The following is a 26,703-nucleotide window of genomic DNA, read 5'->3' on the forward strand; positions in this document are numbered from 1 at the left end:
GAAGCTCTGTCAGTATATACTGTCCACTAGGTAAGAAGAGAAAGGGATGACGCAAAGGGAGGAGAGGGAAAATGAGGGGTCTATTGAGATACCACGGGTAACACAAAACCTGGAATACCCCAAATATTTAGATAGACCTTCACCGAAGTATAGTCTAAAGAAAAGTAAAATATATCCACAAATGACTGGAGAAAAATACACAATGCTAAAGACCTTGTTTCTGAGCCCAGGAAGCCATGAAGTCTTTCAGAGAAGAGGTGATAATTGGAGCTGTTTTTGTCAATACCAGGTGAAGGAAGCTCTGATGGCCTCTGCAACACTCACCACATCCCCAACCCCAGCCAAATCCAAGTCTCCAAGTCCAGCCTATGTGGTTCATTTGTACAACTACCATCAATTATGAGAAATATTGATGCATAAACTATATTAAAGTATGTCATATTGGTCGCTAGCACTCAGATCTACACAGATCCAGAGCCCTTTCGCATACCCACCAGCAGCCCTAAATCAACTTTTCTAGTATCTTCTTAATATTTGGGCTTTGTGCATCCCCTTGACCTGTCTGCTAAAGAAACCATCTCTGGATTGAACTTTCATTCTATTTAATATTTCTTTCTTTCTTTAAGACAGCCATAATCTTTAAGGGATCATTCTCACTCATCATTTTTTCCACAATAAATATTTTCATAGCAAAAGAAACCCCATTATGTTCATTAGACTTTCCTTAAATATTTATCAGTTAAAACACTATTCGATAGTAAAGAAATATCATAAACTAGGTGTTGTAAATGATAAATATTTCTCACAGCTCGAGGTTGAGAAGTCCAACAACAAAGCATTAGGCAGATTCAGTGCCTGATGAAAGCTAACTTTCTGATTTCTAAGATGACTTATATCCTAGTAGAAGAGGCGAAGGATTCTCTTACATAAGGACACTAGCTCCAGTCCTTAAGGCCCTACTCTCCTGAGTTCATCACCTCCCAAAGACCCCAACTTTTTAATATCACTTTGGGGGTTAAGATTTCAACATATGAATTTTAGGGGAACACATACATTTATAGATTCCACAATCATGTTTTGAGGCAAGGAACATTTGGCCACAAGGTTTAGGGCAAGAAAAGTGGAGATTCAGTGGAGACCAGGTGGAGGAAGCTAAGGTGATTTGATCAAAGAATTGGGCAGAGGGTGTTTGGGCATGTGGGAGAGACTCTTGAGTCAGATTTTTCAAGGTGGCACTGGTTCTTTTGAGTGTCAAATGGAGGGACTCACAAATAGCAGGTGTAAAGGCTGTTCTTCTGCATAACTGAGGGGAGGAGGCAACTAAACCTGCTTTACCCCAGTCTCAGAATGCAAATGTTCAAGCTCCCCAATTGAGAAGTCCAGTTGATCCTCCTCCAAGTCTCCAGCACCTCTCCCAAAAGGTCCTTTGGGGGCAGTGCATTCCTGGTCTTGTCCTGATTTGCTAGCAGACGAATACCAGTGACTAGAAGTTCTTGTTGCATCATGCAGAGACACAGAAGCTAACCAAAGTCCATCTTCTGAAATGACTATAGGGCACCAGAAATCTCATAACAAATATATAGAAGTTCTTCCATGCTCACCTCAGAGAAAAAGCAGCTGGTCTGGAGGATACTGGAGGGAAAAGCTCTTTCATTATCTGACATGAGGCAGCAATGATCCCTCACAGCTGGACACCAAAGGACACCTTCTCAAAGAGGAGGGGCCCAGGGTTTTGGAAGTGGCTGAGTCTTCCCTGCAGAAGACCACAGAGTAGTCAAGAGCAGTGGGCATTGTTTCAGCAGCAGGGACAGTGGGAGGTGGTTCGGACCCTGCTCTGCTAGCTGCTGGGCTTCGGAATGGAGCAGTCCTCCATCACCCTCAGTCAAGGAGGTCCATGGATTTCAAAACATACTACCCCCAAAGAGGTCAACTTGGCATTTGAGAAAACAGCAGATGCAGGAAGGTCTCTCTCACCTTTCCATGTCTTTACCCTTTTCCCCCAAGGCATAAGATCATAAGATCTAGGAAGGATTTTCTGACCTTCCACTAAAATAAATCATAAGACCCTTCTTAGTGAGGTGCCCTCCCTATGCCCAGAAGAAAGGAATATTCTTATCCCTGAAGACACAGGGTCAAAGGAAAGAATCAGAACTATAGGCCTGGCTAAGTTCCCCTAAATGTATTCCTCTTGGATCACACCCCTTTGTACAATTACATTTCTCCATAATTGTCCAATATTCATCAAATAACATAAAAATATTCAAGTTTAACTGTTTCTTTGGGAGGCTTCAGTTCTTGATGAAGTCTATATCATGTAAAATTTTAATATAGTTTCTCTGGTTAAGCTGTCTTTTGTCCTAGGGACCTCAGCCAGGAACACAGGATGGGGAAGGAAAAGGAATTTCTCCTTCCTTACGAAGGCCAAAGTAGCATACCAGACAAGCCACCCTGGACCTCAAATGCTTCCGCCTCCACTGTCTCACAGCATCACATGCCTGGTGGGCCAATCTTTAGTAAATCCCCAAAAGAAAAAGATTTCAGTCTCTCCCTGTCTGAGGAATTCCAAGGTAAACCTCACTCTTGAGCTACACTGGAAAAAAGCTCATCTCTTGCTAAAGAAAAGAAAAAGCACAACTTCATCCAGAAGGAACGCTGCTGCATAGCGAGGGCCATAGTCAGGGGGGTTGACACTACTGTCCAAACCACAGGCAGTGAGGCTGGCTGTCTCACAGAAACCCTGTGCTATTTGACCCGGCTTTACTAAGCCGACTTCATTTCAATCACACTAGACTTTTTTTTTTTTTCCCATCTGTTTTCTCATGAGAAGGTGGATAATAAGCCTGTAGCCAAGAAAAAGAGAAGGTAAGCAGGAAAGATCTTAATGCAAAGGAGGGACATTTAAATAAGCCTCCTTTGCAGCTGTATCCCAGAGCAGTCAGGCTGAGGTGGAATAGAAGAAATAGAATAGGTAGAAGGAGACGAACTGGGAATGAGAGACTCTAACTTCCAATCTAAAAACTCCATGAACACCCTTCCCTTCAACCCCCCAGGCCTGTTTTGTTGTTGTTGTTGTTGTTTGTTTGTTTGTTTGTTTATCTAGGCCTAAATTCTTAAAACATCCAATAAAATTGTAGAGTATCTCATTTGCTTACAAAATGTATTTATAGACTAAGTAAAAGAAGCCTAGAGAGAAATGTTGTTAAAGATCCATGATATGGGAGCAATCTAATTGACTAGATGATAGCAGCAGCAGCTATCGACTAGTTAATATCAACCTGAAGATTCTAAAAAGGACCAGATCTTTGTGGCCTGCTCTGTGCTCCACCATCAAAAGAATCAAGTTCATTAGGCTGATGCTACCTGTATGCTTCTCATGGTCCCCATTTACATAGTTTCCTTTAAAAAAAAGATTGAGACCCCCAAAGCATGTCTGAATCTCCATTTCCTGTACCCCTCTACCTTTGAGTGCATATCCTGCTCTAGTATTTGTTTTCCTGAATAAATCTTGCTGTCCTAAATAAATCTCCACTTGTGCATTTTTTTTCAATTTTTTTTTTAGTTATAGATGGACACAATATCTTTATTTTATTTATTTATTTTTAGGTGGTGGTGAGGATCGATCCCAGTGCCTTATGCATGGTGAGGCAAGCGCTCTATCACTGAGCCAAAACCCCAGCCCTCCACTTGTGATTCCTTTGACATATCTTTCTGTGATGTAGGTCAAGAATCTCCCAGAGGGATGAAAGAGTTGAGATCCCCTTTTCTCTTTTGAGGATCTCTTTGGACTCCATCTAGTGACAAGGAAACAAAGTCTAGAAAGTCTAGGCCATTTATCCTTACCGTGGATAAGACAGGTGCTGAAGGGGAGGGTGGGATTTCACATAACATGAGGCCCACCTGTGCTTGTAGGTGGGCAGTGCTAATATATCTACTTTCCTGCCCTTTGCCTTCATCATTCATGCCAGACAATTCAGAGTTGAGTATGTGGAATTGCCAATTGACAGAATGACCCAACCCTGGGGAGACAAACAAGAATTGAGGTCACATTACCCATCCCAAAGAGGCCCCTAAATCCTCTTATAATCACAGTATTGCTGTCAGAACAGGATCCAGACCATTGTCTTTTTAAATATTTCTCTCACCCAAGAAGCAAGCAAACAATAATCATGTCTGAATCAATGTCTTAAATTCTATGCTAGAGGAAAACAAAGACTCTTTGTGTTGAATTGGATAATCCCACTGAGCCAAATTGCAGGAGACCAGTCCTATTCCTTTCTTTTCTGAGAGGGAGATTCTTATAACACCTTCCCAACCACAGTGAACATCAACTCATTATTGTATAAGACAATAAGGCCTTCAAGAGGGAGTGGAATATACAAATATTAAGATACTCAGCTATTCTGATTTTACCTTTTCACAAGTCAATTTTTTAAAAATAAATATTCACAGCCAGGCACGGTGGTACACCACTTGTAATCCCAGCAACTCAGCTCACATGTTTGAGGTCAACCTCAGAAACTTAGTGAGGACCTAAGCAACTTAGAACCTGTCTTCAAATTTTAAAAATGGCTGGAAATATAGCTCAGTGGTAAAGCACCTCTGGGTTCAATCCTCAGTACCAAAAATATTTACAAATTTGATTATATTCAGATATTTGTTCCTAGCTAGGGACCCTCTTTTATTAGTTCTTTCCTCTTGTAAAATAAAGACAAAAATCTACTCTCCCACATCCACACCCTGCTCATAAACTACTTTCTGTTGACATATATATAAGATTTCCTCAATCCTAAGATATATATGTTTCCACATGTTACATTTGTGAAATTAAATGAGTCTTACAATTAGTGTAAACATTCAATGTAGTGTTTGGTCAAAATGTTGTTATTAAATAAAATATTCTAGAAACCAAAAAACTTCTTTCCCTTGTGGTCATAAAAATCTTTCTCTTCAGAAGGTAAGTTCCCCCTCCCCAGTGAAAGGGCTGGTATTCTTGTTCTGTAGCAAGTAAAGAAGCATCAGAAAACATACCAGCACTGGGTGTGGTGGCTCATGCCTGTAAACTCAGCCTCTCGGGAGGCTGAAGCAGGAGGATCACAAGTTCAAAGCCAGCCTCAGCAACTTAGTGAGGTCCTAAGCAACTAAGTGAGACCCTGTCTCAAAATAAAAAAGCCAAAGAGGGCTGGAGATGAGGCTCAATGGTTAAGCACCCTGGGTTCAATCCAGAGGCCCGAGGCAGGGGAGGGGGTGGGCAAAACCAAAAAGAAAGAAAAGAAAATATACCAGCACTAACAACTAAATCTGGGACTTCTGAGGTCTCTCAATAGCTGCTGTTCTCACTAGTCTGAGCTGTCCGGCCTGCATTCTGATACCAGCTCCTTCAAGGGCTTTGCAAATTCCAGTTAGTTACTTTGACCCTACAAGCCTCATCGGCCAATTGGTAATGAAGTAACACCAGTTTCATAGGTCTGTTAGGAAGTTACCTTACATCATTCATGTCATCTCAGCAGTGTCGTAGAGGATGTGGTACATGTAAGTGTTCAATAATGTGAGCTATTATGTTAACTGATAAACGAATGATTACAGCAAGGAAATGAGGCATAACCAGGAGTTAGCTTCTTAACAGGCTAGAATTGGTTTAGAGAAAGGTAAACGGAGTAAAAGACTATGCTCTTAGAGTTGGGGAGAAAAATGAAAGAAAGGTAAAGATGTGGAAAAGAGAGTGAGAAGGAAGAAGAAAGGCACAATATGTATTTATGGAAATTTGATTTAAAAAGCTAAAGAGTAAATTTTGATCCAGCAAGTAAACTAGACAGGATATATAGAGTCCAGAGAGCTTCCTGACTTCCTGTCTCCAGCATGATACAGATTTTTCCTTTGCCTGATCTCAGTGTTACCCTGGGCAACAGCTGATTGGTCTGGAAGGGATGCTTCTTTACAAGATTATGACATTATGTAGTTCCTTCCGTAGACTTTAGTCAAGAACTCTGACATCTTGATATTACCAGATTAGATGCTAAAACAGCAAGAAAATGACCAGAACTTGCAGGGGGAAAAATTAATGTATGCAACAATTCAGATATGGCAGAAGTGAAGTCAATGTTCCAGAAAGTTCTTTCAAACCAAGGGCAGTTGTCTGGGGAATTCGTAATCACAATGGTGCTGTGTAAACCCAACTTTTACCCTTAAAATCTTTGACTCTGGAAAAACTGGAGAAAATGCAGCAAGCAGCACAGGATACAATTCACCATCGAGAAATGTCAGAAAAAGAACACAGCAGCAAATAACCCATTGATCAGAACTTACCATAGGGAACACCCTACCTTATCTACCTACCACTTGATAACTAAAAAAATCTTCTGCAGCTGTATGCTGAAAGTAGTATTTAATAACACTAGTAAAATTCATAATTCATATAAATGAAAATAAAATCCCCAAGATTGGTAAAACTTGTGAATTTAAACAGTGGTTTGTACTGCCAGGTGCGGTGGCACACACCTGTAATCCCAGCAGTTTGGGAGGCTGAGACAGGAGAATCCCAAGTTCAAAGCCAGCCTCAGCAAAAAGTGAGGCTCTAAACAACTCAGTGAGACCCTGTCTCTAAATAAAATACAAAAAAAAAAAAAATAGGACTGGGGATGTGGCTCAGTGGTCGAGTGCCCCTGAGTTTAACTCCCACTACCCAAAAACAAACAAACAAAAAAACAGTGGTTTGTGTTGACCACAAGCAGTTAAAACTTTAAATCAAATCTTACAGAATTTTCCTTTTACTCATGTTGTTAGGATTGCAAATTGTTCTTCATTTCTACTGCTATCAGTTTTATACTTACAGGCATAAGTGACTAATTATAACTTTTATATTCAGAGGATCTTTACATGTTTATTAAATACCAGAATTTGAAGATTAAAAAAAAAACACACATACACTTCAGATGAAGACTTGTCATAGACGTGAGTCATGATTCTGTGTTCCTAGGTTGTCCAGTAGCCAGGTTTCCTCTGTTTTGTTGATCTACCATCCTCTGAAATGATGTTTTTATCCAAATTAATAAGTTTAGCTCTCCAGCATCAGGTCCGCCATCTAGATGTGGGAAAGGAAATAGATATGAATTGGAAAAACCATCAACTTCTGTCTTAAGGACATGACCCAGAAGTTGAACATGTCATTTACGTTCACTTCCCATTAGCCCCAGGCCCACAATAAGCTGTAAGGGAGGTGGGAACTGTGGGCCAACTCACCCAAGGGAACAGGGGAGAAGAGCTGCCAGGGAAACTGCTATAGAGAGCAGGATCTCATCCTAGAGAGCTTAACCAGCAGGAGCAGAACCCAGAGGGCTAGAGACGGGGCCACATTGAGTTCTCCCCCTCACAGAGCAGTTCCCCCTATGAATCATAATGTTCTATTGTTAATAGGTGAAGAAGAGACTTCTAAATCCATTGAGCCAATAAATGGTAGACCTGAGCCTGATGCCCAGGTTGTCCCCCGAGTCCGGGCTCTGTTCCACCTCCTTTATTACACTGCAACCCCATTGCTTCCCTGTCACACTGACTAGGATGTGTGTGGAAAACTGCCCACCAAGAAGAAAACTGAGTTTCATTCTGTGGATGGCTTATAGGAAAATAGTATGCCTGATTCAGCTAAATACCTATTGTTAGATATTTAATATGTATTAATCCTCTATTAGAAGATTTCATTCTTACTTTCACTGGGCGGGTTACCTAGATGGTAATACAATCGGCACTCAGGGTTAATATTGCCTGATCCTCACACTGGTTTGCACCTGTGGCTTTCCTTTTGTTGAGGATGATATGTCAAAAGGGGGAAGAGGTGGATGAGAATTAAATGATGAATGGGAGGAGTTCTTTATTCTAACTCCATTAAAAGCAATCCCTGCACCTGGACAAGCACAGAGCAGATTCACTAGCAGGAAGTCAGCATGGCAGATAAGTCCAAATTTATTGAGTACATTGATGATGCTTTAGAAAAATCAAAAGAAACTGCACTTTCTCGCTTATTGTTCACCTATCAGGGGATTCCTTACCCAGTTACCATGTGTACCTCAGAAACTTTCCAAGCGATGGACACCTTTGAAGCCAGGAGCGATGACATTGTGCTAGCATCTTACCCAAAGTGTGGTAAATAGCCAATCATTTCCTGTAAGCGCATTTTTAACAAGGAGTAGGTTGGAGGTGGGTGCAAGATAAAGTGGGATGAAGACAGTTCATCTTTCCATGAAGCTGGCTGGATACCAGTGAGGAGGGGGGTTTGAGAAGACTAAATATACAGGGGGTAAGATCAAAAGCTAGAATAGCTGGGTTTTTAAAAACCCCAGTGTCTGAAGGAAGAGGTCTGTGTAAATGGCATGGTGGATGATGGGTGGTGGAAGTGTGGGGTGGTGGGGCTGCAGAGGTGAAGCAGGAGGAGGGAAAGTCCAGTTGCCATGGAGCTTGGATAGTGGTAGAGATTTTCATCTTGGTTTTTGACCAAAGGCAAAAGCATGGCTGTTTCTGTAACTTATGTAATGATTTTTGGATCACCGGTTATTTTTCAGGATCAAACATGGACCCTCCAGTTTCTCAGATCATTTTTACAAAAGTCCTTTATCAACGGAGGATGAGATATTAAGAGTCTAAATTACCCTTTTTGATACCATCTATTTTTAATTATTTGAACTGTTGCTTATTAAAGTCAGCTTCATTTAATATTTCTCTTTCTTGTACCCACTGCTGGGTTTTGATTAAAAATCAAAATTATACACCCCCAGCATCACCAAAAAAAAGAAAGAAAATTATATTCTCCTATGGAAAATATTTGTTAATTTAAGGTAAAATAATACATATAAGATATAATAAACAACCATTTCTAGAACATAACTTTTTTTTATAAGGACACATTTTAGATTCAAAAAGAAGCATGTCTCTTGTTAAGGGAGACATCTGAAAAGTAACTTAAATTTTAAAAATAAATTGGATTTCACACTAATATTAGTAAATGCTGTTTATTACAAAATATAGCCTGAGTTATTTCAAACACAGGAGAACTAAAGCTACCTATTGGGTAATGGTTGGACGTTTTCTTTTTTCATTGTACATTTTCATTTTTTTTAAAGAGAGAGAATTTTAATATTTATTTCTTAGTTTTCGGCGGACACAACATCTTTGTTTGTATGTGGTGCTGAGGATCGAACCTGGGCCGCACACATGCCAGGCAAGCGCGCTATCACTAGAGCCACATCCCCAGCCCGTACATTTTCATTTTTATCATGAATGTACTAAACCCACATGCCTTTGTTATATCAAGATTCCTTAATGAGCTTTTATTTTCTGGATTTTATTATAGGTTCAAATTGGGTTCTTCACATTGTCAGTGAATTAATATTTGCTGTTTGTAAGAAAAAATATGAATGTCCAGAATTCCCAGTTCTTGAATGTGGAGACTCAGAAAAATATCAGGTTAGTACAAACAGACTTTAAACTTGCAAAAAATTATCATAGTAGGATTTCTTCCTCATTGGAGATTCCTCAATGCTGAATTCAGTTAATGGTAACAATTGCTACAATTTATTGTGTGCTTGCCATATCCTCAGTACTTTCCAGCTATTATCTGATTTTATCACAAAACAACCTTTATTACCATTTCACAAAAGAAACAACTGTTAGAGATTTACCCAAGGTTAAGAGGCTAATAAGTACCAGAATTTGAACCCATGCTTTCTGATTTGAGGTCTTAAAGATTACATTGCATGCTGGGCTCAGTGGCTCACGCCTTTAATCCCAGCAGTTTGGGAGGCTGAGGCAGGAGGATCTTGAGTTCAAAGCCAGCCTCAGCAATTTAATGAGGTGCTAAGCAACTCAATGAGATCCTGTCTCTAAATAAAATACAAAATAGGGCTGGGGGTGTGGCGCAGTGGTCAAGTGCCCCTGAGTTCAATCCCTGCACCCCACCTCCAAAAAAAAAAAAAAAGATTACACTGCATAACCATCCATATTATTATTGTTATTTTAATGTAGTGGGGGAAAGTAAACTAAGAAACCTCTGGAAATGAACTGAAATTTAAAAAGCTTCACCTCTGAAGACACAGACAAGGGCAGGATACAATGGGAATCATTTTTGGTCTTTTCCTCACAAGACATTATTTTTTTTATTTCCCTATCTCAATTATGCTCTGGTGTTTATGTTTGAGGGATGGGAAGGGGCCAAGTGATAGCTTAGAGACTAGGTCACTGATGTGTGGGAAGGCATTAACAACTCACCCGACGTGGTATTTCTCACCTTTCCAATACTGGGACTTGGGTGTGAGTCAGGATGTTCTGCTCCCTGGCAGCTCAGGGAAGGCAAGAAAGTGGTAGAAGCGAGGACATACCTGAGGACCTTAGTGCTTACACAGAAGAGGAGTGAGGGGGAGCATCCTCTCCCTGCCCCTAGACACAACAGAATGCAGTGGGAAAGATATGCTGTATTTAAGGGGACCACAGTCTCAATAAAACTTCACAAGTGTTCACCACCAAATCTCCCACCAGGCAGACAAAGCTGTTACTATGAAGAAAGCCACTGGACTGGGACTTAGGGAATAGCTTATGGAAAGTGACTGAGAGTCTTACCACGATGACAAATACAAACTTAAGATAGCCCATTTCCATGGATTGGGCCCAAGTAGCAGAAATAATTGACTGGGAGTGGGGTGGGGAGGCGAGTGCCAAGTCCTGGGTCTGGTTGGTGGCAAAAGAACATCAGGAGTCATCAGAAGGACTAGCAGGCACATCAGGGCCGCAGGTCCCACACCTGGGAGGGTCATCTGCACTAAAGGACAATTGGTAGAGGCTCAGTCGGGTCAGGTTCAGACATACAGGCAGGATGGGTGGACAGGAGATTTAAGAAGCTTTTTTTTTTTTTTTTAAATTGGAGAAACCAATGAAAAATCCCATTAACTTCTCCGGGTCCTTGCAAAACCTTTCCCCTAATAACCGTGCTTAACATCAACCATTTGAAATGATGCTAACACATGTCTAGCTTTCCAGCTTCTCTTTTAAAAACTAATTATGTGGGTCACAGGTCATCTCACTTGTTGTTATGCACCTTACCAATATAACCTTTCTTATTGTATTTGCTTGTGTTATTGCCTATCACTGAGATAAGCAGGTTCTTCTTAAAATTCAAATAGGAGGGCTAGGGGTATAGCTCAGTTGGTAGAGTGCATGCCTTGCATGTACAAAGCTCTGGGTTCAATCCCCAGCACCAAAATAAGTAAATAACATTTTAAAAAATTGAAATTGGGTTTGGGATGCTGAGTCATAAGTTTTCACATTTTTGATTGTTTCTCTAGGAAAGTCTTTTAATTTCCAAACAAGTAACCTCAAACAAATCTTTTCAATTTACAGAAAACCTTTCTAGAATGCATATATTTCCTGAAATAAAATAGTCTTTACATGGCATAGTTTGGCTATACTATACATTTTCATAAACACAGTATTATATATTTATCTAATTTTGTGGCAGTTAACTGTCATTTTCCCTGGGGATATATTTCTAATCCTTTGAATAACCTTTCTATTTCTCATGTGTCACAGTGTGATTTGGGGCCATGTAATTTAGTAGAAACAGTACTCTATCACTTAATCTGAAAATTACCACCTGTGTAATTTTACACAAAGCATTTAAAATCTCAAAGCCTGGTCTTAATCTCTAAAATGGGGGTTTCAATATCTACTTGAAAGGATTGTTGTGAATGAATGTAAAAGTACTTCAAATACTATTTGATGTAAATCAGATATGATCACTGCTAATCATCACTTGGACCCAATTGTTGACTTCAATATTGTTGACTTAAATATTTTCCTTTTCAAAATCTCATTTTTTACTTCCCTTCTTGAGTTGAGGTTTGTGCTAAACGTTTACAATTGGCTACAAATGTTCAAATATCATCTTATCACTTGAAAAAAGTAGGTATACCGTAGCCATAGCAAACAGAGTGACTGTTAAATATGTGGAACTTAAACTTGAAGACTTAGTGTTATCCCCCATCCACACCATGACATGATCTAAAGGTCTGATTTTAAGTTAAAACCCTTTATCCTGGCAGATTAAATAGAAAACTTGATTTCCAAAATTATCAGTAGAGATAGATAACAGAAAAAAATTAATCACCAGGGCTGGGGACATAGTTCAGTTGGTAGAGTGCTTGCCTCAAATGCACAAAGCCCTGGGTTCAGTCCCCAACACCATACACACACACAAAAAAAGAATCAATCACCTTATAATTCTCATACTGACAAGAATTTCTTTTGTAATATATTTCCTAGATATTTAAGTAATTCTTTGGACTTTCAAGTTCTGTTGTATTATTTATTTATTTATGTATCTATTTTAGTTGTTGATAGACCTTTATTTTATTTATTTATATGTGGTGCTGAGAATCAAACCCAGTGCCTCACACATGCCAGGCAAGTGTGCTACAGCTGAGCCCCAGCCCCAGCCCCCTGTTGGGATATTTGCATGGAAATTTAGTTGGTTAAAAAAAGATCTAGATGTTAAAAATGGATTTACAGAAGCTGTGGGAAGACTTGAATATTTCCATTAAAAGAACTTGAATGTGAAAAGCTCCAAATAAGTGAAAGAGCAGATTGCAAATTGTAAACTGTCTTGAACAAAAGAGATTTGAAACAACTGTAGAAAAAAGTAAACAAAAAAATATTAAGCAACAACAAACATTGGAAATTAATAGGCAGGATCCAGCAAGGACATTTTATTGAATTGCTTGCAGGGGGAGCAGGAGAAATGAAGAAGCAGTGATAGTGGTGCTTGAAGCTCTTATTTAGATGCCACACCTAGGGGTGATTCAACACACACACACACACACACACACACACACACACACACACACAAATGCACGACACCTGCTCTTTCATCTTACTTTGTATGTTTTAAAGAGAATGAAACAGTTTCCGTCACCAAGGATTTTGACAACTCACCTCCATTATGACAAATTACCTGGATCCATCCTGGAACATAAAGTCAAGGTGAGTGTCCCTTCCTATTGGTATTTGAATTTGCAATTTTTATGTGTATATATTGGCTGTTTTTTTTTTTCCATTTGTTTTTACTGTGGTACCAGGGAAGGAACCCAAAGTCTTGCATATGCCTGAAAAGCACTTTAACATTGAGTTATACTCTAGCCCCATAGCTATTAGCTTTTTGAGAAACATGATGAGTTTTCTCATTGAATGCTGATAATCAAAATATGAGATTTAGTATTTCTTTTGCTGTTGTTTCTTTTTTCAGATATATTTGCTATGGTTATGTTCAAGTCCAATGCGTTTTGGACTAAGATATAAGACAAATGCATAGAATGAAAGGAGTAGCATTTTGTAATTTGTTTTATACAATTAGTAGATTTCAGAACCCCACTAGACTATTTTAGAGTGTTTAACAAAAGAATACAGCCTAGTAAGATGAGCAGAAATTTTCCTTTGATTATTTCTGGTAATCACTCCTTGCCTGAGATCTGAAACTATTTTATTTCTGCATTTCACACATAATAATAAATTTCATGCCATGCATGCAGAACTACTTGTGCTTTGGCTAGTCTGATCATTTGTTGAAAAATCTTGATTCATTAATCTATTTCTTATAATTATTAGTTCTTACCTGGTCCTTTTTGTTTTCTGTTCCCTGGTCTCCTCCTGCCCCATTCTTTTTTCTTGGTGCCTCTTTTCTCTGTCTCAGAAGGTAAGAATGAGAGTGAGTTAAAAATCAAGATTTAAACTTTTGAATGCCACAAAGAAGAATGGGAAATAGTGAAGTAACGTCAAAGAAAGGAAAAGAAAACAGTTGGATTAAACTGCCAGGGGTGAGAGACAAGAGGAATAGAGGAGGAAAGAAGAGGAGGATGGAAAACATTAGGAAAGTGGGACTAGAATTATCCACCTGTGGCTACAATACAAGAATCCTGGGAGCCTAGAATTGGAAAATACCTTAAAAATGGTCTGCTCTATTCCCAGTGGGTGTTTTAATTCCACTAAGTGATTGTCTGGACCAAGACTGAGCACATCCAATTGTAAATCCTCTATTCCCTAAATTGTACTAAGCCAACTTTGTACAACTCTATAAAACAGTTTTTCCTTATGTTGAAAATCTACGAAATTAGAAATAATACTTTAACGTACAATTTTCTGTTTAATGCAGTTAACATAATCACAAATCTAGATGGCCTTTTTTTTTCCTCTTAATGATTTCATTACAAACAGAGCTGAAGTAATTTATAATGCATTTGGTCACTTTCTTTTCTCTCTCTCTCTCTCTCTCTCTCTCTCTCTCTCTCTCTCTCTCGTAGGGGGAAGGGTTACTGGAGATTGAACCCAGGGTTTGCTCTATTACTAAGCTACATTCCTAGCCCTTTTTACTTTTTAAAATTTTGAGACAAGTCTGGTCAAGATGTAGAGGAGACCAGCCTTGGATTTGAAATCTTCCTGCCTAATAGCTGAGATTACAGATGTGCACCACTGCACCTGGCAGGATACAAGGGCGGGGCTGGGATTGTGGCTCAGAGGTAGTGCGCTTGCCTAACACACATGAGGAACTGGGTTCAATCCTCAGCACCACACAAAAATAAAGATATGTGTCCACCTATAACTAAAAAATAAATATTAAAAAAAGGATACAAGGGCAAGAAAAGAGCAACAGATGGGTTAAGAGGTGGATGCTTAGGATTTGTTCATACTCTCACCTATTGGTTTTCTCAATTCAAGTTCCTGTCTTTGTGAAATCATGAATTACTGCAAACCAAAGTGTTCAATGAGTTAAAGCCTCAAACGTAAAATCCTTCAAATGACAAGAATATACTAAATTTGGATAGGGGGGAATGGTAAGCTTTAAATCAGAGTCAAAACCCCAGCCCATTTATCTCTTTTTTTAAAATTTGTTTTAATAATTTATGTTTCTGAATATTCAATTTTACCCTGTTATGGCCAGCACAGTGGTCCACCCTCTTTTAATCTCTGTGACTCAGGAGGCTCAAGCTGGAGGAATGCAAGTTCAGGGCTAACCTCCATAATTTAGTGAGTCCCTGCTAAAATAATAATTTAAAAAAAAAGAAGCTGGGGTGTAGCTCAGTAGGAGAGCACATGCCTAGCATGTGCGTAGCCCTGGGTTGATTCCCTGCGTGGGAAAAATTTTTTCCCAAGTAAAGGGACTGACCCAGGGCTTTGCACATGCTAGGCAAGCACTCTATCACTGAGCCACACCTCCAGCTCAGGGGAAAAAATTTTATACTGTTAGCATTAGTTCATTTTTTTTAGATGCACAAGGTGTTTGGGGATCCTATTTCCCTCTCAGTTTCATGTTATCTACTGATTTGATAGAAATAGATCTGAATCTTTAGGTCAATCACCCATGAAATTGTTAACGATGGTCCTCTCAGGATAAAATAAAATTCAGATACGTTTATATTCATTAATGATTTAGCCTCCTTTGCACTTGAGTACTGGTTAGCTTTATATGCCTAATTGCTCCTGCTTCCCACTGACGTTCTTCTATTTTTCATACAAGCAATCAAAAGCAATTCAAATCTATTAATTAGAAACCATGTACAAAAATCCTGCTCTCAGCAGTGTCAGTATCTGAGAGGACCCAGGTTGCCCCCTACTGGTCACTGCCTCCTCCTTTATGTTGCCTTGAATCTATTTAGCCACCTGGAGAAATTTTGCCTACATGGAGGTCACAATTGCAAGTGGAACTTTGCACCATCTGTGTCTCCCTCACGTTCTGTAAGTGAAATGACCTCTGCCTGCTTCTAGTCACCTGAGCTTTTCTGTGTGACCTAGAATACCCAGAGTTCACCAATATGCTCAGTGACCTTTTCCAGAATCCTTGGTTTGAAACACAAAATATCAGATTGGAAGCCAGAATACTGGGAGAGCACCTGGCTAGGCACCCTACCACAATATTTGATTCTCTTTCAATTTGCTCTGTACAGTGTTTATTTTGCTTTTTATTTTCATCCAAAAAAACTCTATCATCGTCAGAGAAGACAGAAGGTGGCAGTTTAGTGGTTCTTCTTCATCTACATCACGGTCTTGCACAAACCTCATACCTTGGTCCCCAGACAGTGCATCTTGCCATTCTTTGATCTTCTCCACCAGTTCTAACTTTATGGTCTTTAAAGTTATTTTGCAATTTTAATTTTATTTGGGGGCTTAGCCTTTCACAGGATACTCCTGTGACTCCCCTGGTGCATGTGCTCTGTTTTCCTTATTTCTATCATCTGCACACACATTTTTACTTTCTGAAGTCATCATTAGCCAAGGCCCCCTGCAACCACATCCATCTTCCTTGCCTTCCTCTTTCTTCCTCCCCTCTGCCCAGGCTTCCCCATCTGCGACTTCTTTCTGACTGCCCTTCTTTCTCTCTCTCTTAACACAATTGTGCAAAATATACATCTGGACACAATGACACTGCTCCCCCTTTCACTCTTCCAATGTTCAAAACATAGACCTAAATAAATTAACTTGGTTTTCACTCCCCAGATATTGGTGATATTCCGCAACCCTAAAGATACAGCGGTATCTTTTTTCCATTTCCACAATGATGTCCCTGATATTCCAAGCTATGCCTCTTGGGATGAATTCTTCAGACAGTTCATGAAAGGACAAGGTATGGCTATTGGTAAAAGAATCCTCCTTATTTCAACCGATGACCACCTATATATGAAAACTCAAAGGTGTTTTAGAGTAAGAAAGAAACGTTTTAGGTAGATCCAGGAACTAAAAAGTTGCATTCAAATGAAGTTTTGTAGCACCACTAGTTCTGGGCATCAAGAAATTACAATGCATTACTGATTTAAAAATAAGCTGGACAATTCATATGTTGACTGGGAGTATTGAATGGCTATGGAACAGGGGATGGGACAAGGTCTTTAATGGAGTCACATAGAAAAGCATTTCTAGTTCAGTCTCTTAACTCACTAGGTAACACAATGATAAAAACCAAAAAAGATTTTTTTAAAAATCCTGACTCAGAGCAGCTACATGTAAGACATTTGTTTGCCAGAAAGGAAGTAAGTTTTCATTAGAACATGTTAATATTTTACCTCTGGTCATTAATAATCACAGTTTGCTAGTGTCTACCAATCCTTCAGGCACTAAATTAAGTGTCCTATGTGCATAATTTCACTTACATAACAAACCATGAGTAAGGCCTCATTCACAGATGATGAAACTAATAAAAAAAATTAGATTATTTGCCTGTGGTACCACTGATTATAAGTGGCCATGAGTACAGTGGTGGAACAATAAAGACTTCCATTAATAGTATCTTCTTTGAGTCTTTGCAGTGTAGTAGAAGAAAGAATTGACGCCAGATGGCCCTAGGGAAGAAGTTTTGTCAGTTTACTTTTTTTTTAAAATTTTTTATTTATTTTTTAGTTTTTGGCAGACACAACATCTTTGTTTGTATATGGTGCTGAGGATCGAACCCCGGGCCACACGCATGTCAGGCGAGCGCGCTACCGCTTGAGCCACATCTCCAGCCCCGTCAGTTTACTTTTAAAGAACCATTTTCCTTCTTCTTTCTTGCTTTCTTTTCTTTTTTTCAGTACTGGAAATAGAGGCCCACTATCACTGAGCCACACCCCCCAGCCCTTTTTTATTTTGAGACAGGACATCACTAAGCTGCTGAGGCTGGCCTCAAATTTGTGATGTTCCTGTCTTAGCCTCATGAGTTGTTGGGATTGCAAGCATGCACCACAGCATTATGTATATATATATATATATATATATATATATATATATATATATATATATAAATGATGATTACAGTCAAGCAAATGAACACATGCATCATGTTACATAGCTATTTTTTTTTGTATGTGGAGACAGCAGCCAAAATCTACTATCCTACCAAATTTTCAGTGTACAATGTTATTAACTATCTAGTCCTCATGCTGTACACTGGATCTCTAGACCAATTCACAACTGAATAATTCAAAACTGCATACCTACAAGTTTGTACCTTCTGATCTACATCTTCCCATTACCTCTCTCCCTCACACCTGGGAAACAGCATCCTACTCACTATTTCTTTTTACTTTTAGTTATAGATGGACATAACACCTTTATTTTATTTATTTATTTTTATGTGGTGCTGAACCCAGTGCCTCACACATGCTAGGCAAGCACTGTACCACTGAGCTACAACTCCAGCCCCCCTACTCTCTATTTCTATGTATTCAACTTTTTCTAGGTTCCACATTAAGATGAGATAATATAGGTATGTGTGTATGTGTGTGTCTGGCTTCTTTCAGTTAGCAAAATGTTCTTCAGGGTCATTCATATTATTAGAAATAAGGACTGGGGATATAGCTCAGTTCACCGAGTGCTTCCCTTGCATGCACAAGGTTCTGGGTTCAATTCCCAGCTCCAAAAATAAATAAATAAATAAATGGCACTATGTCTTTCTTTTTTAAAGCTGAGTAATATATAATATGTACATATTATATGTATACATTATACACACACATCAACCAAAAGGACTTTTTAAAAAGGTGATCAGCACAGAAAATGCTGTAACATCCCACCTGTGTGAACACTGAGCACAGTGCTGGCTCCCAAGCAAAGATTAAATATTGAGATTGAGAAGAGCAGAAAGAAAAGACCATAAAGGGTACATAGGAAGCACCATTAAGAATGCTTTGTTTGGGGGCTGGGGTTGTGGCTCAGTGGCAGAGCGCTTGCCTAGCATATGTTAGGCACTGGGTTTGATTCTCAGCACCAGGTATCAATAAATAAAATAAAGTTCCTTTGACAACTAAGAAAAAAAATTTAAAAAAGAATGCTTTGTTTTGTCTAATAACTCTTCACTAAGACTGTACAGATGCAGTTAACGCAAATCTGAAATGTCATTCAATTAATGACACAAGAGAACAACAGTCAATGATGAGAAATTTCTTATGGGTGGGGCAACCTGTTTTAGGGAATCTTTGTCACCCTATTCATTCTCTTACCACAATTAGTTGATTGGCAGTGATAACTTGGATAGAAGCTCTGCCTTGCACATTTCTTAGATGCAACTTATAAAGGCAACTGAATGCACTGGAAACATCAGATTTGGAATGAGACGGCCTGGATTGGGCTTCATCACTCATTATATAATAATAATTAATATTGGACAAATTACGATGGATACCAGTTACTAAGAAGTTACTACATGTCAGGTGGTATGACAAAACCCAGTATTGAACTTTAATTCTCACTATAATTATTAAGGATAATACTGGAGAAAAGTATTATCCTCATAAGATAATATTCTTATTATCCCCATCTCCTAATGAAGAAAGTAGAGGCGTGGCAAGGTCACATAGCCATTAAGTAGTAGAGCTCAAAAGTAAACCCAGATTCACATGACTTTATACCTGAGTGATATAAGCAAGACACTTGATCTCTCTGAACTTCAACTTCCTTAATTATAAAGTGAAGATACGCATTCAGCCTTCAGGAGGTAAGACAGTATAGAGAATTCTGTTTCCCATTTTTCTACCTCCCTTAAGCAGTACCAGCTCTGTTGTCAGACTGACTGAATGATAGCAATACCTGTAGTGTACTAATGGTGTGGCCTTAAAGTGGTTACTTATCCTCTCCCTGATTTTTTTATGCACTGAATGTATAAATATGCTTTTTCAACTGTGAGTTATGTGAAAAATAAATATACTTAAGTATTGACAATAAAACTTTAGCATTTAAATTGAGATTCTGTATATATGTAAAATACCCACCAGCTTTTGAAGACAAGAATATAGAAATAATATGTCTGCTTTATTAACAATTTTTAGGGCATAAATTAACTATCATTTTTACCTCAGTTTTGTAAAATTCCCTATATATGAAGTCTTTTTCCCTGTGTTTTTAGTTTCTTGGGGAAGCTATTTTGATTTTGCAATCAATTGGAACAAACACCTGGACAATGAAAATGTTAAGTTCATACTATATGAAGACCTGAAAGCGGTAAGACTATGCTCATTGATATTCTAGAGCAAGACTTATTATAAGTTACAATGTGCGGCACATATTTACCAGGTCTGGTTGTATGGTCAAATATGATATTCAATTTTAAAATATTCCAAATATGCAACACACTACTAGAAAACAATCTAACCATACATAAATGCTTAAGTTGTTACTTAACAGAAATAAAACAACACTTAACAACTTAAGAGTAACTGATTTATTCTTTCTTCATAATGGATAGTCCAAATTAGTAATGGAAAAAAATTAGGTTAGTGTCAGTTGATCTAATTGAACATGCATTTGATTGTGAATTGATTTTTTCCAGCTTATGTTATTTTTATTTCTTTGTATGTCTATTTATTTTTGCAATACTGGGGACTGAAATTGAGAGCACCCTACCTCTGAATAACATCCCCATCCCTTTAAAAATCTTGTTTTAAGGGTTGGGGTTGTGGCTCAGTGGTAGAGCACTCACTGAGCCACTTGTGAGGCCCTGGGTTCAATCCTTAGCACCACATAAAAATAAATAAATAAAGATATTGAGTCCAACTACAACTAAAAAATAAATATATTTTAAAAAATCTTATTTTAAGACAGAGTCTCATTAAATTGCCCAAGTTGGCCTCAAACTTGCCATCCTCCTGTTTCAACCTTTTGGGTAGCTGGGATTACAGGCATGCACCAGTTTGTGTTATTTTTAAAAAACTGTTAACTCAACATTGTTTTGGCCTGAGTGATACATCAGTCTCAGGCTAGACAAAGTTCAGTGCTTTGGAAGAACTTACTTACCAGGAGAAGGACGGAAGACAGAATGATAAACAATAAATATAATAAAATTGAAAATTTGAAAATGTACGTAGTATGTGGGGGAAAAAAATACACATAACCGGTTAAGAAAGATTGGAAGTGCCAGCGGGTGGGGGATTAGAATGCTGCACAACTCCCCGTATAAAATAAGGTGGTCAGTTGGGCTCCTATGGGGGGATGTGATCTGAACAAAGCTGAGAAGGAGGTGAGGGAGTGGGCCAAATAGGTAACTGGAGGAAAAACTTTGCAGGCAGAGGAAATCAACCAGAGCAGAGTCCCTGATTTCTTCACGTGATTAAGGTACAGCAAGAAGGCAGCCAGGCCTAGGTCAGTAGAAGAGAATCGAGAGAGTCACCTTGAGGGTGGAGTGACAGCATTAGGATGGCGGGACATTGAAATGACTCCTGCTGTCACTCTGAATGGAACGGGAAGCCACTGGTGTGTTTTTAACAGGATCGTTTTGGCTGGTATGTGAGTATAGACTGGAGCAAAGATAGTGCAGAGAGACCTGTGAAGAGGCTACTGCCCTAATCCAGGCATCTTCCAGGGAAGATGGAAACTTAGGCCAGGAAGGGGCAGTGCAGGTAGGAGAAGTGGTTAAATGCTGGATAAATGTTGAAGGAAGAGTCAATAGGATTTTCTGGTGGATTAGATGGAAGGGAAGGTGTGGAGAGAAAGAGGAGTCAAATAAGACTCCAATGCCACCAAGTGAATTGGAGATGGCATTAGGTGAAGCAGCGCTGTGGGGAAAATCAGAGGTTTTGTTTGGGGCATGATAAGTTTAAGTAAGAAAAGGTCAAGTAGGCAGTCGAGCATAAAAGTCTTGAATACAGAGAGTTGGGAGGTGTAAATAAAATTTGGGCATCACTGACACACAGATGGCATTTAAGGCAGAGATTTCATATGTAGGTGTAGAGAGAGAAAAGAGAAGATGACCGAGAATGGAGTCCTGGAGATGACTGATATAAAGAATTTGAGAAGAGGAGGAATCAGTAAAGAAGCAGTTAGTGAGGGAGGTGGGAAATCAGAGTCCTGGATCCTCAAGGAAGAAAGTGTGTCAAAGGGAAGGGAGTGTGTTAAATGCTCCCTAATTTGAGTTCACACTATTTTCCTGAGATATTCTTATCAAAAGCACATGCAATTTAATCCACCTTTTCTGTTTATTTGATGTATTTATATTACATGGAAGACATTTTAAGTTAGTCTTTTCTGCCTCTAGTTTGAAATAATGCTTCTGAAACTTGTGCTCCATAGACTAGCAGTGTTGCCCCAGATGTTAGTATTTCTTTTTTGGAAATTGGAAGGAGGCTGTTTGTACAAACAGATTTAGGAAGTGCTATATTACATAGCCAGCTCCTCTGGAGAGCCACACTGTAGATTGATCAGTACATTAAAGGCTCTGAGAGAGTCTAAAGAAAAATAATCTTGCCTTCATTTATCTCAAGGATTTTAAACGAATTTGACCCCCATCACCCTTCTTTTTTTCCCTCCATGAAATGTCTACAGCTGTCTTACGGTACATTAGCGTTTTGTAGAATACAGTTTAAAAACCTGTTCTAGAATATTTATGACACAGTGTTGGGTGGATCATGATTTACATGGTTAATTAGACAAGATAAATTTTAAGATTCTTTCAAGGTTTTTTCTTTTTTTTTTCTCCTAGTACAGGAGATTAAACTTGGAGGCACCTCTATCACTTAACTACATCCACAGCCCTTTTTATTTTTTAAAATTTTATAATGTATTTTTGTTGTTGTTGTTGTAGGTGGACACAATACCTTTATTTTATTTTTATGTGGTGCTGAGGATCTAACCCAGTGCCTGACGTGTGCCAGGCAAGCACTTTACCACTGAGCCCCAGCCCCAGAACCCTTTTTATTTTTGGAGACAGGATCTTGCTAAGTTACTGAGGCTGGTCTCAAATTTGCCATCCTCCTGCCTCAGCTCCCTAAGTCACTGGGATTATAGGCATGCACCACTTTACCCAACTCCAAGCTTTTATGACTTTAAAAATTAGACTTATTTGGTGGAATTAAACATTAGCTACAAATAGGATTTTGAAGAAAGATTTGAATAAATTCATATAAATACATTAGTTTCCTTGGGTGGTCTAAGCTGATGCTTTTTAATACAATGGATATCATCCTAGATGAAATTCTAATCTACCTAATTAATGCTACTATCATTATTTATATTCTAAATACTATAATCTAGTTCAGTGAGTGTCATAAATTGAAACTACAGAGTACAATCAATGTAGAATGTATTATAATGATATCTTGAATACTTACATAAAAGTATCAAAGAAATCTAAGAGAGAAGCAAATTAACTAGGGAGTTAGACTTTATAATCTTAATCCACTCTGATTAATAAACTTAATCCACTCTGAGTTTTTCTTTGCACCAGTTTAATTTCCATGGAAAAATATTTATCCTTTAAATTTTTTATTTTCAGAATCTGACTGCTGGAATAAAACAAATTGCTGAGTTCTTTGGATTCTCTGTAACTGGGGAACAGATTCAAACCATCTCAGCCCAGAGTACCTTCCAAGCGATGAGAGAAAAATCTCAGGAGACGCATGGTGCTGTTGGCCCATTCCTGTTCCGCAAAGGTAAACTTGCTTTCATTTCTGGGGTATCATGTCACTTGGGGAATAACTTTGCACATAACAGGCAATCTCAATAACTTCATCTTGCATTTTCCTCTTCCATGGTAAGAAGTCTGGAATAGGCAGTGCAGAGCTGCTTAACTGGCAGCTCCATACACAACCTTTTTATTGTACCGAGTGCCTTCTGCCTTTCTGCTTGTCAACTGTGATGACACAGAGAGCAGCTGTACTCCATCATTGCATTCAAAATCTAAGCAGCAAATTGGTGCAGCCAATATGGAAAGTAGTATGGAGATTGTTTGGAAAACTGGGAATGGAACCACCATTTGACCCAGCTATCCCTCTCCTCAGTCTATACCCAAAGGACTTAAAAACAGCATACTACAGGGACACAGCCACATCAATATTTATAGCAGCACGATTCACAATAGCTAAACTGTGGAACCAACCTAATTGCCCTTCAGTAGAGGAGTGGATAAAAAAAAATGTGGCATATATACACAATGGAATATTACTCAGCAATAAAAGAGAATAAAATCATGGCATTTTCAGGTAAATGGATGGAGTTGGAGAAGATAATGCTAAGTGAAATTAGCCAATCCCAAAAAGACAAATGCCAATGTTTACTCTGATATAAGGAGGCTGACTTATAGTGGGGTAGGGAGAGGGAGCATGGGAGGAATAGATGAACTAGATAGGGCAGAGGGGTGTGAGGCAAAGAGAGGGGTCAGGGGGTTGGCAATGATGGTGGAATGTGATGGACATCATGATCCAAAGTTCATGTATGAAGACATGAATTGGTATGAACATACTTTATATACAAAGATATGAAAAATTGGGCTCTATGTGTGTAATAAGAATTGTAATGGGGACTGGGGATGTGGCTCAAGCGGTAGCGCGCTCGCCTGGCATGCGTGCGGCCAGGGTTCGATCCTCAGCACCACATACCAACAAAGGTGTTGTGTCCGCCGAAAACTAATAAAAAATAAATAAGTGTTAAAAAAAAACTCTCTTTAAAAAAAAAGAATTGTAATGCATTCTGCTGTCATTTATTTAAAAAATAAAATCAATTAAGAAAAAATAGTCCAGGCAGGTTGAAGGAACCAGCAAGGGAAAGAATCATGCACATTATCTGAATGAACCCCCTTTAAAAAGAACGATCTGGAGGCGCCATTCAGGGACTACTTACATTTCATTGATCACCTCTCTCTCTGCAGCAATAGTTAGAAAATGTGATTTAAACAACAACAACAACAAAACCTAGGCACAGTGTTACCCAATTAGAATCAGGATTCTGTTTAAATATAAGAGAAGAAAATGAGTGTTGGAGAGACAACTAGGTGTCCCTGACACAGATGATTTATTGAGTTTCATCAAAGTACTCTAAATTCTTGTCCCAGTCTTTCTTTTTTCTTTTTTTGCATATAATGCAATGAAAGTATGTTATAACAAAATTTAAAGGCAGCACATGTAACAGCAAGGACACCTGCTAACATTGGGCATTTGATCATCTATTAAACATATTGTTGGAATCAAATTTCTTAATAAAAAAGATATGAAATCCCTAATTTAATTTTTTTTTAGTTTTAGGTGGACACAACACCTTTATTTTGTTTCTTTTCTTTTATGTGGTGCTGAGGATCAAACCCAATGCGTCTTATATGCTAGGCAAATGCTCTACTGCTGAACTATAACCCCAGCCCCCAAATCCCTAATTTTACAAATGTAGGAAAGGAGCCAAAGTTATTACTTCTTCTTTGTCATGTAGCTAATAAACAATGGAATCAGGAATAGAGCCTCATTTGCATTATTCTACTATACATTTTTCAGTTGAAGACCCATTTTAAAAATCCAGTATGAATGAAACATTAAACGCAAACCCGGCTTTGGTCTGATTCCTAACTACTCCTAATTTTTATGCCTTATTATTAGCTTTATGGAAGGGAAAAATTGAACTTTTCCATATATTGTTAATCAAATTACTATTCAGGATAGAAAAATTCTGAAGTCAACAAAGTAATAGTTTTAAATATTTTTTTTTAGAAAATTCACAGCACAGAAAAATGTGGAAAAGCCTTAAAATATAACACAAAACCATTTACAAATGTTGTCAAAAGTTTAAATGTTTCCTAACAAAGGCGCATTTTATCCCAGCCTTTTTTCTGTTCATGCTTTATGTAGTTGACATTTGTAAACAGTTTTGTGTTTTATTTCATTTCCTTAATATATGATAAGCTTTTCCTTGTGTCATGAAACCCTCTATATCAACAAACACTTCAAAGATTATGCAATATAGAATTTACAATTTCAACACAAACCATCAAAAGATTCTAAAGACAGAAATAACATACCCTCATGGTAGGCAGAGTTATTAAATTTTTGCAAAATTTTCATTATCTTAACCAAAACCTGATAAAAATTGCTACTTTTCAAAGGGTATTTAAAGTATTTAAAAGACTTTAGAGAGGAAAAAAAATTAACCTCACAAAGTGGAATTTTAGATCCCAGATGTTGGGAGAGGAGTGGTGGTAGGAGTCCATCAAGACTGAGTCTTTTCTCCCCCAGTGATGTCACACCACCTTGCAGCAGCTCCAGTGGATAGTGTTCATTTTACAAGGAAAATTATATTAGTTTTTAATGCTGTCTAATTTTTTTTTCATGTGTTCATTTTCACATTTCAAAGCTGAAATACTGCACGCACAAAAATAATAAAATCAGGTAGGGCATACCTTAAAACCAAGAAAAAATATTCTAACAGATGTCTGGGTCTGCCGCGTTTTTGTGTTGTAGGTGAAGTTGGTGATTGGAAAAACTTGTTCAGTGAAACTCAGAACCAGGAAATGGATGAAAAATTCCAAGAGCTCTTAACAGGCACTCCCCTGGGAATAAAGCTGAAGTATGAATCATATTGCCAGGCTTGATTCTGGCCAAGTCAGCAGGCCTGAATGTTTTCTTTTCCTTAATCATAATTGAATTTAGATAATTATGAAAAATTCAAATAATTAAATAATGATAACGAAACAACATTTAAATCTGAATAATATAAATTCAATAATAATGATAACATCTGAAGTCCTTGAGCGCAAATTTAAGTTTGTTCACCTTTTGAAGAAAAGGTCCACTTATCTGTCCCAAAAGGACACTATTATTAATGTGTTATACTGGTTTTTTTTTGGGGGGGAGGGGGGTATACGGGGATTGAACTCAGGGGTACTTTCCCACTGAGCTACATCCCCAGGAGATGGGGTCTCATTGAATTGCTTAGGGCCATGCTTTTGCTGAGACTGACTTTGAA

General features: G+C 38.4%; 1 protein-coding gene and 1 pseudogene across 2 annotated transcripts; both read left to right on the forward strand.

Annotated features, from left to right (window-relative positions):
• The first annotated feature begins 6,078 nt into the window (after positions 1-6,078).
• LOC308632994 (BBSome-interacting protein 1-like) lies at positions 6,079-6,292 on the forward strand (annotated as a pseudogene). Its single transcript has one exon. The product of its transcript is annotated as a BBSome-interacting protein 1-like (transcript).
• Positions 6,293-7,934: 1,642 nt separating this feature from the next.
• SULT6B1 (sulfotransferase family 6B member 1) lies at positions 7,935-26,329 on the forward strand (the record flags this gene model as incomplete). Its single annotated transcript, XM_081264098.1, has 7 exons — positions 7,935-8,133; positions 9,338-9,450; positions 12,925-13,014; positions 16,519-16,645; positions 19,895-19,989; positions 23,255-23,411; positions 26,199-26,329. 7 exons carry the CDS (start codon positions 7,935-7,937, stop codon positions 26,327-26,329), a joined length of 912 nt encoding a protein of 303 aa, XP_081120224.1.
• Between the last annotated feature and the right edge of the window lie 374 nt (positions 26,330-26,703).

The sequence above is a fragment of the Spermophilus citellus genome (assembly GCF_964194105.1).
Source record: "Spermophilus citellus genome assembly, chromosome: 13".
In the NCBI taxonomy this organism is placed as follows: Eukaryota; Metazoa; Chordata; class Mammalia; order Rodentia; family Sciuridae; genus Spermophilus; species Spermophilus citellus.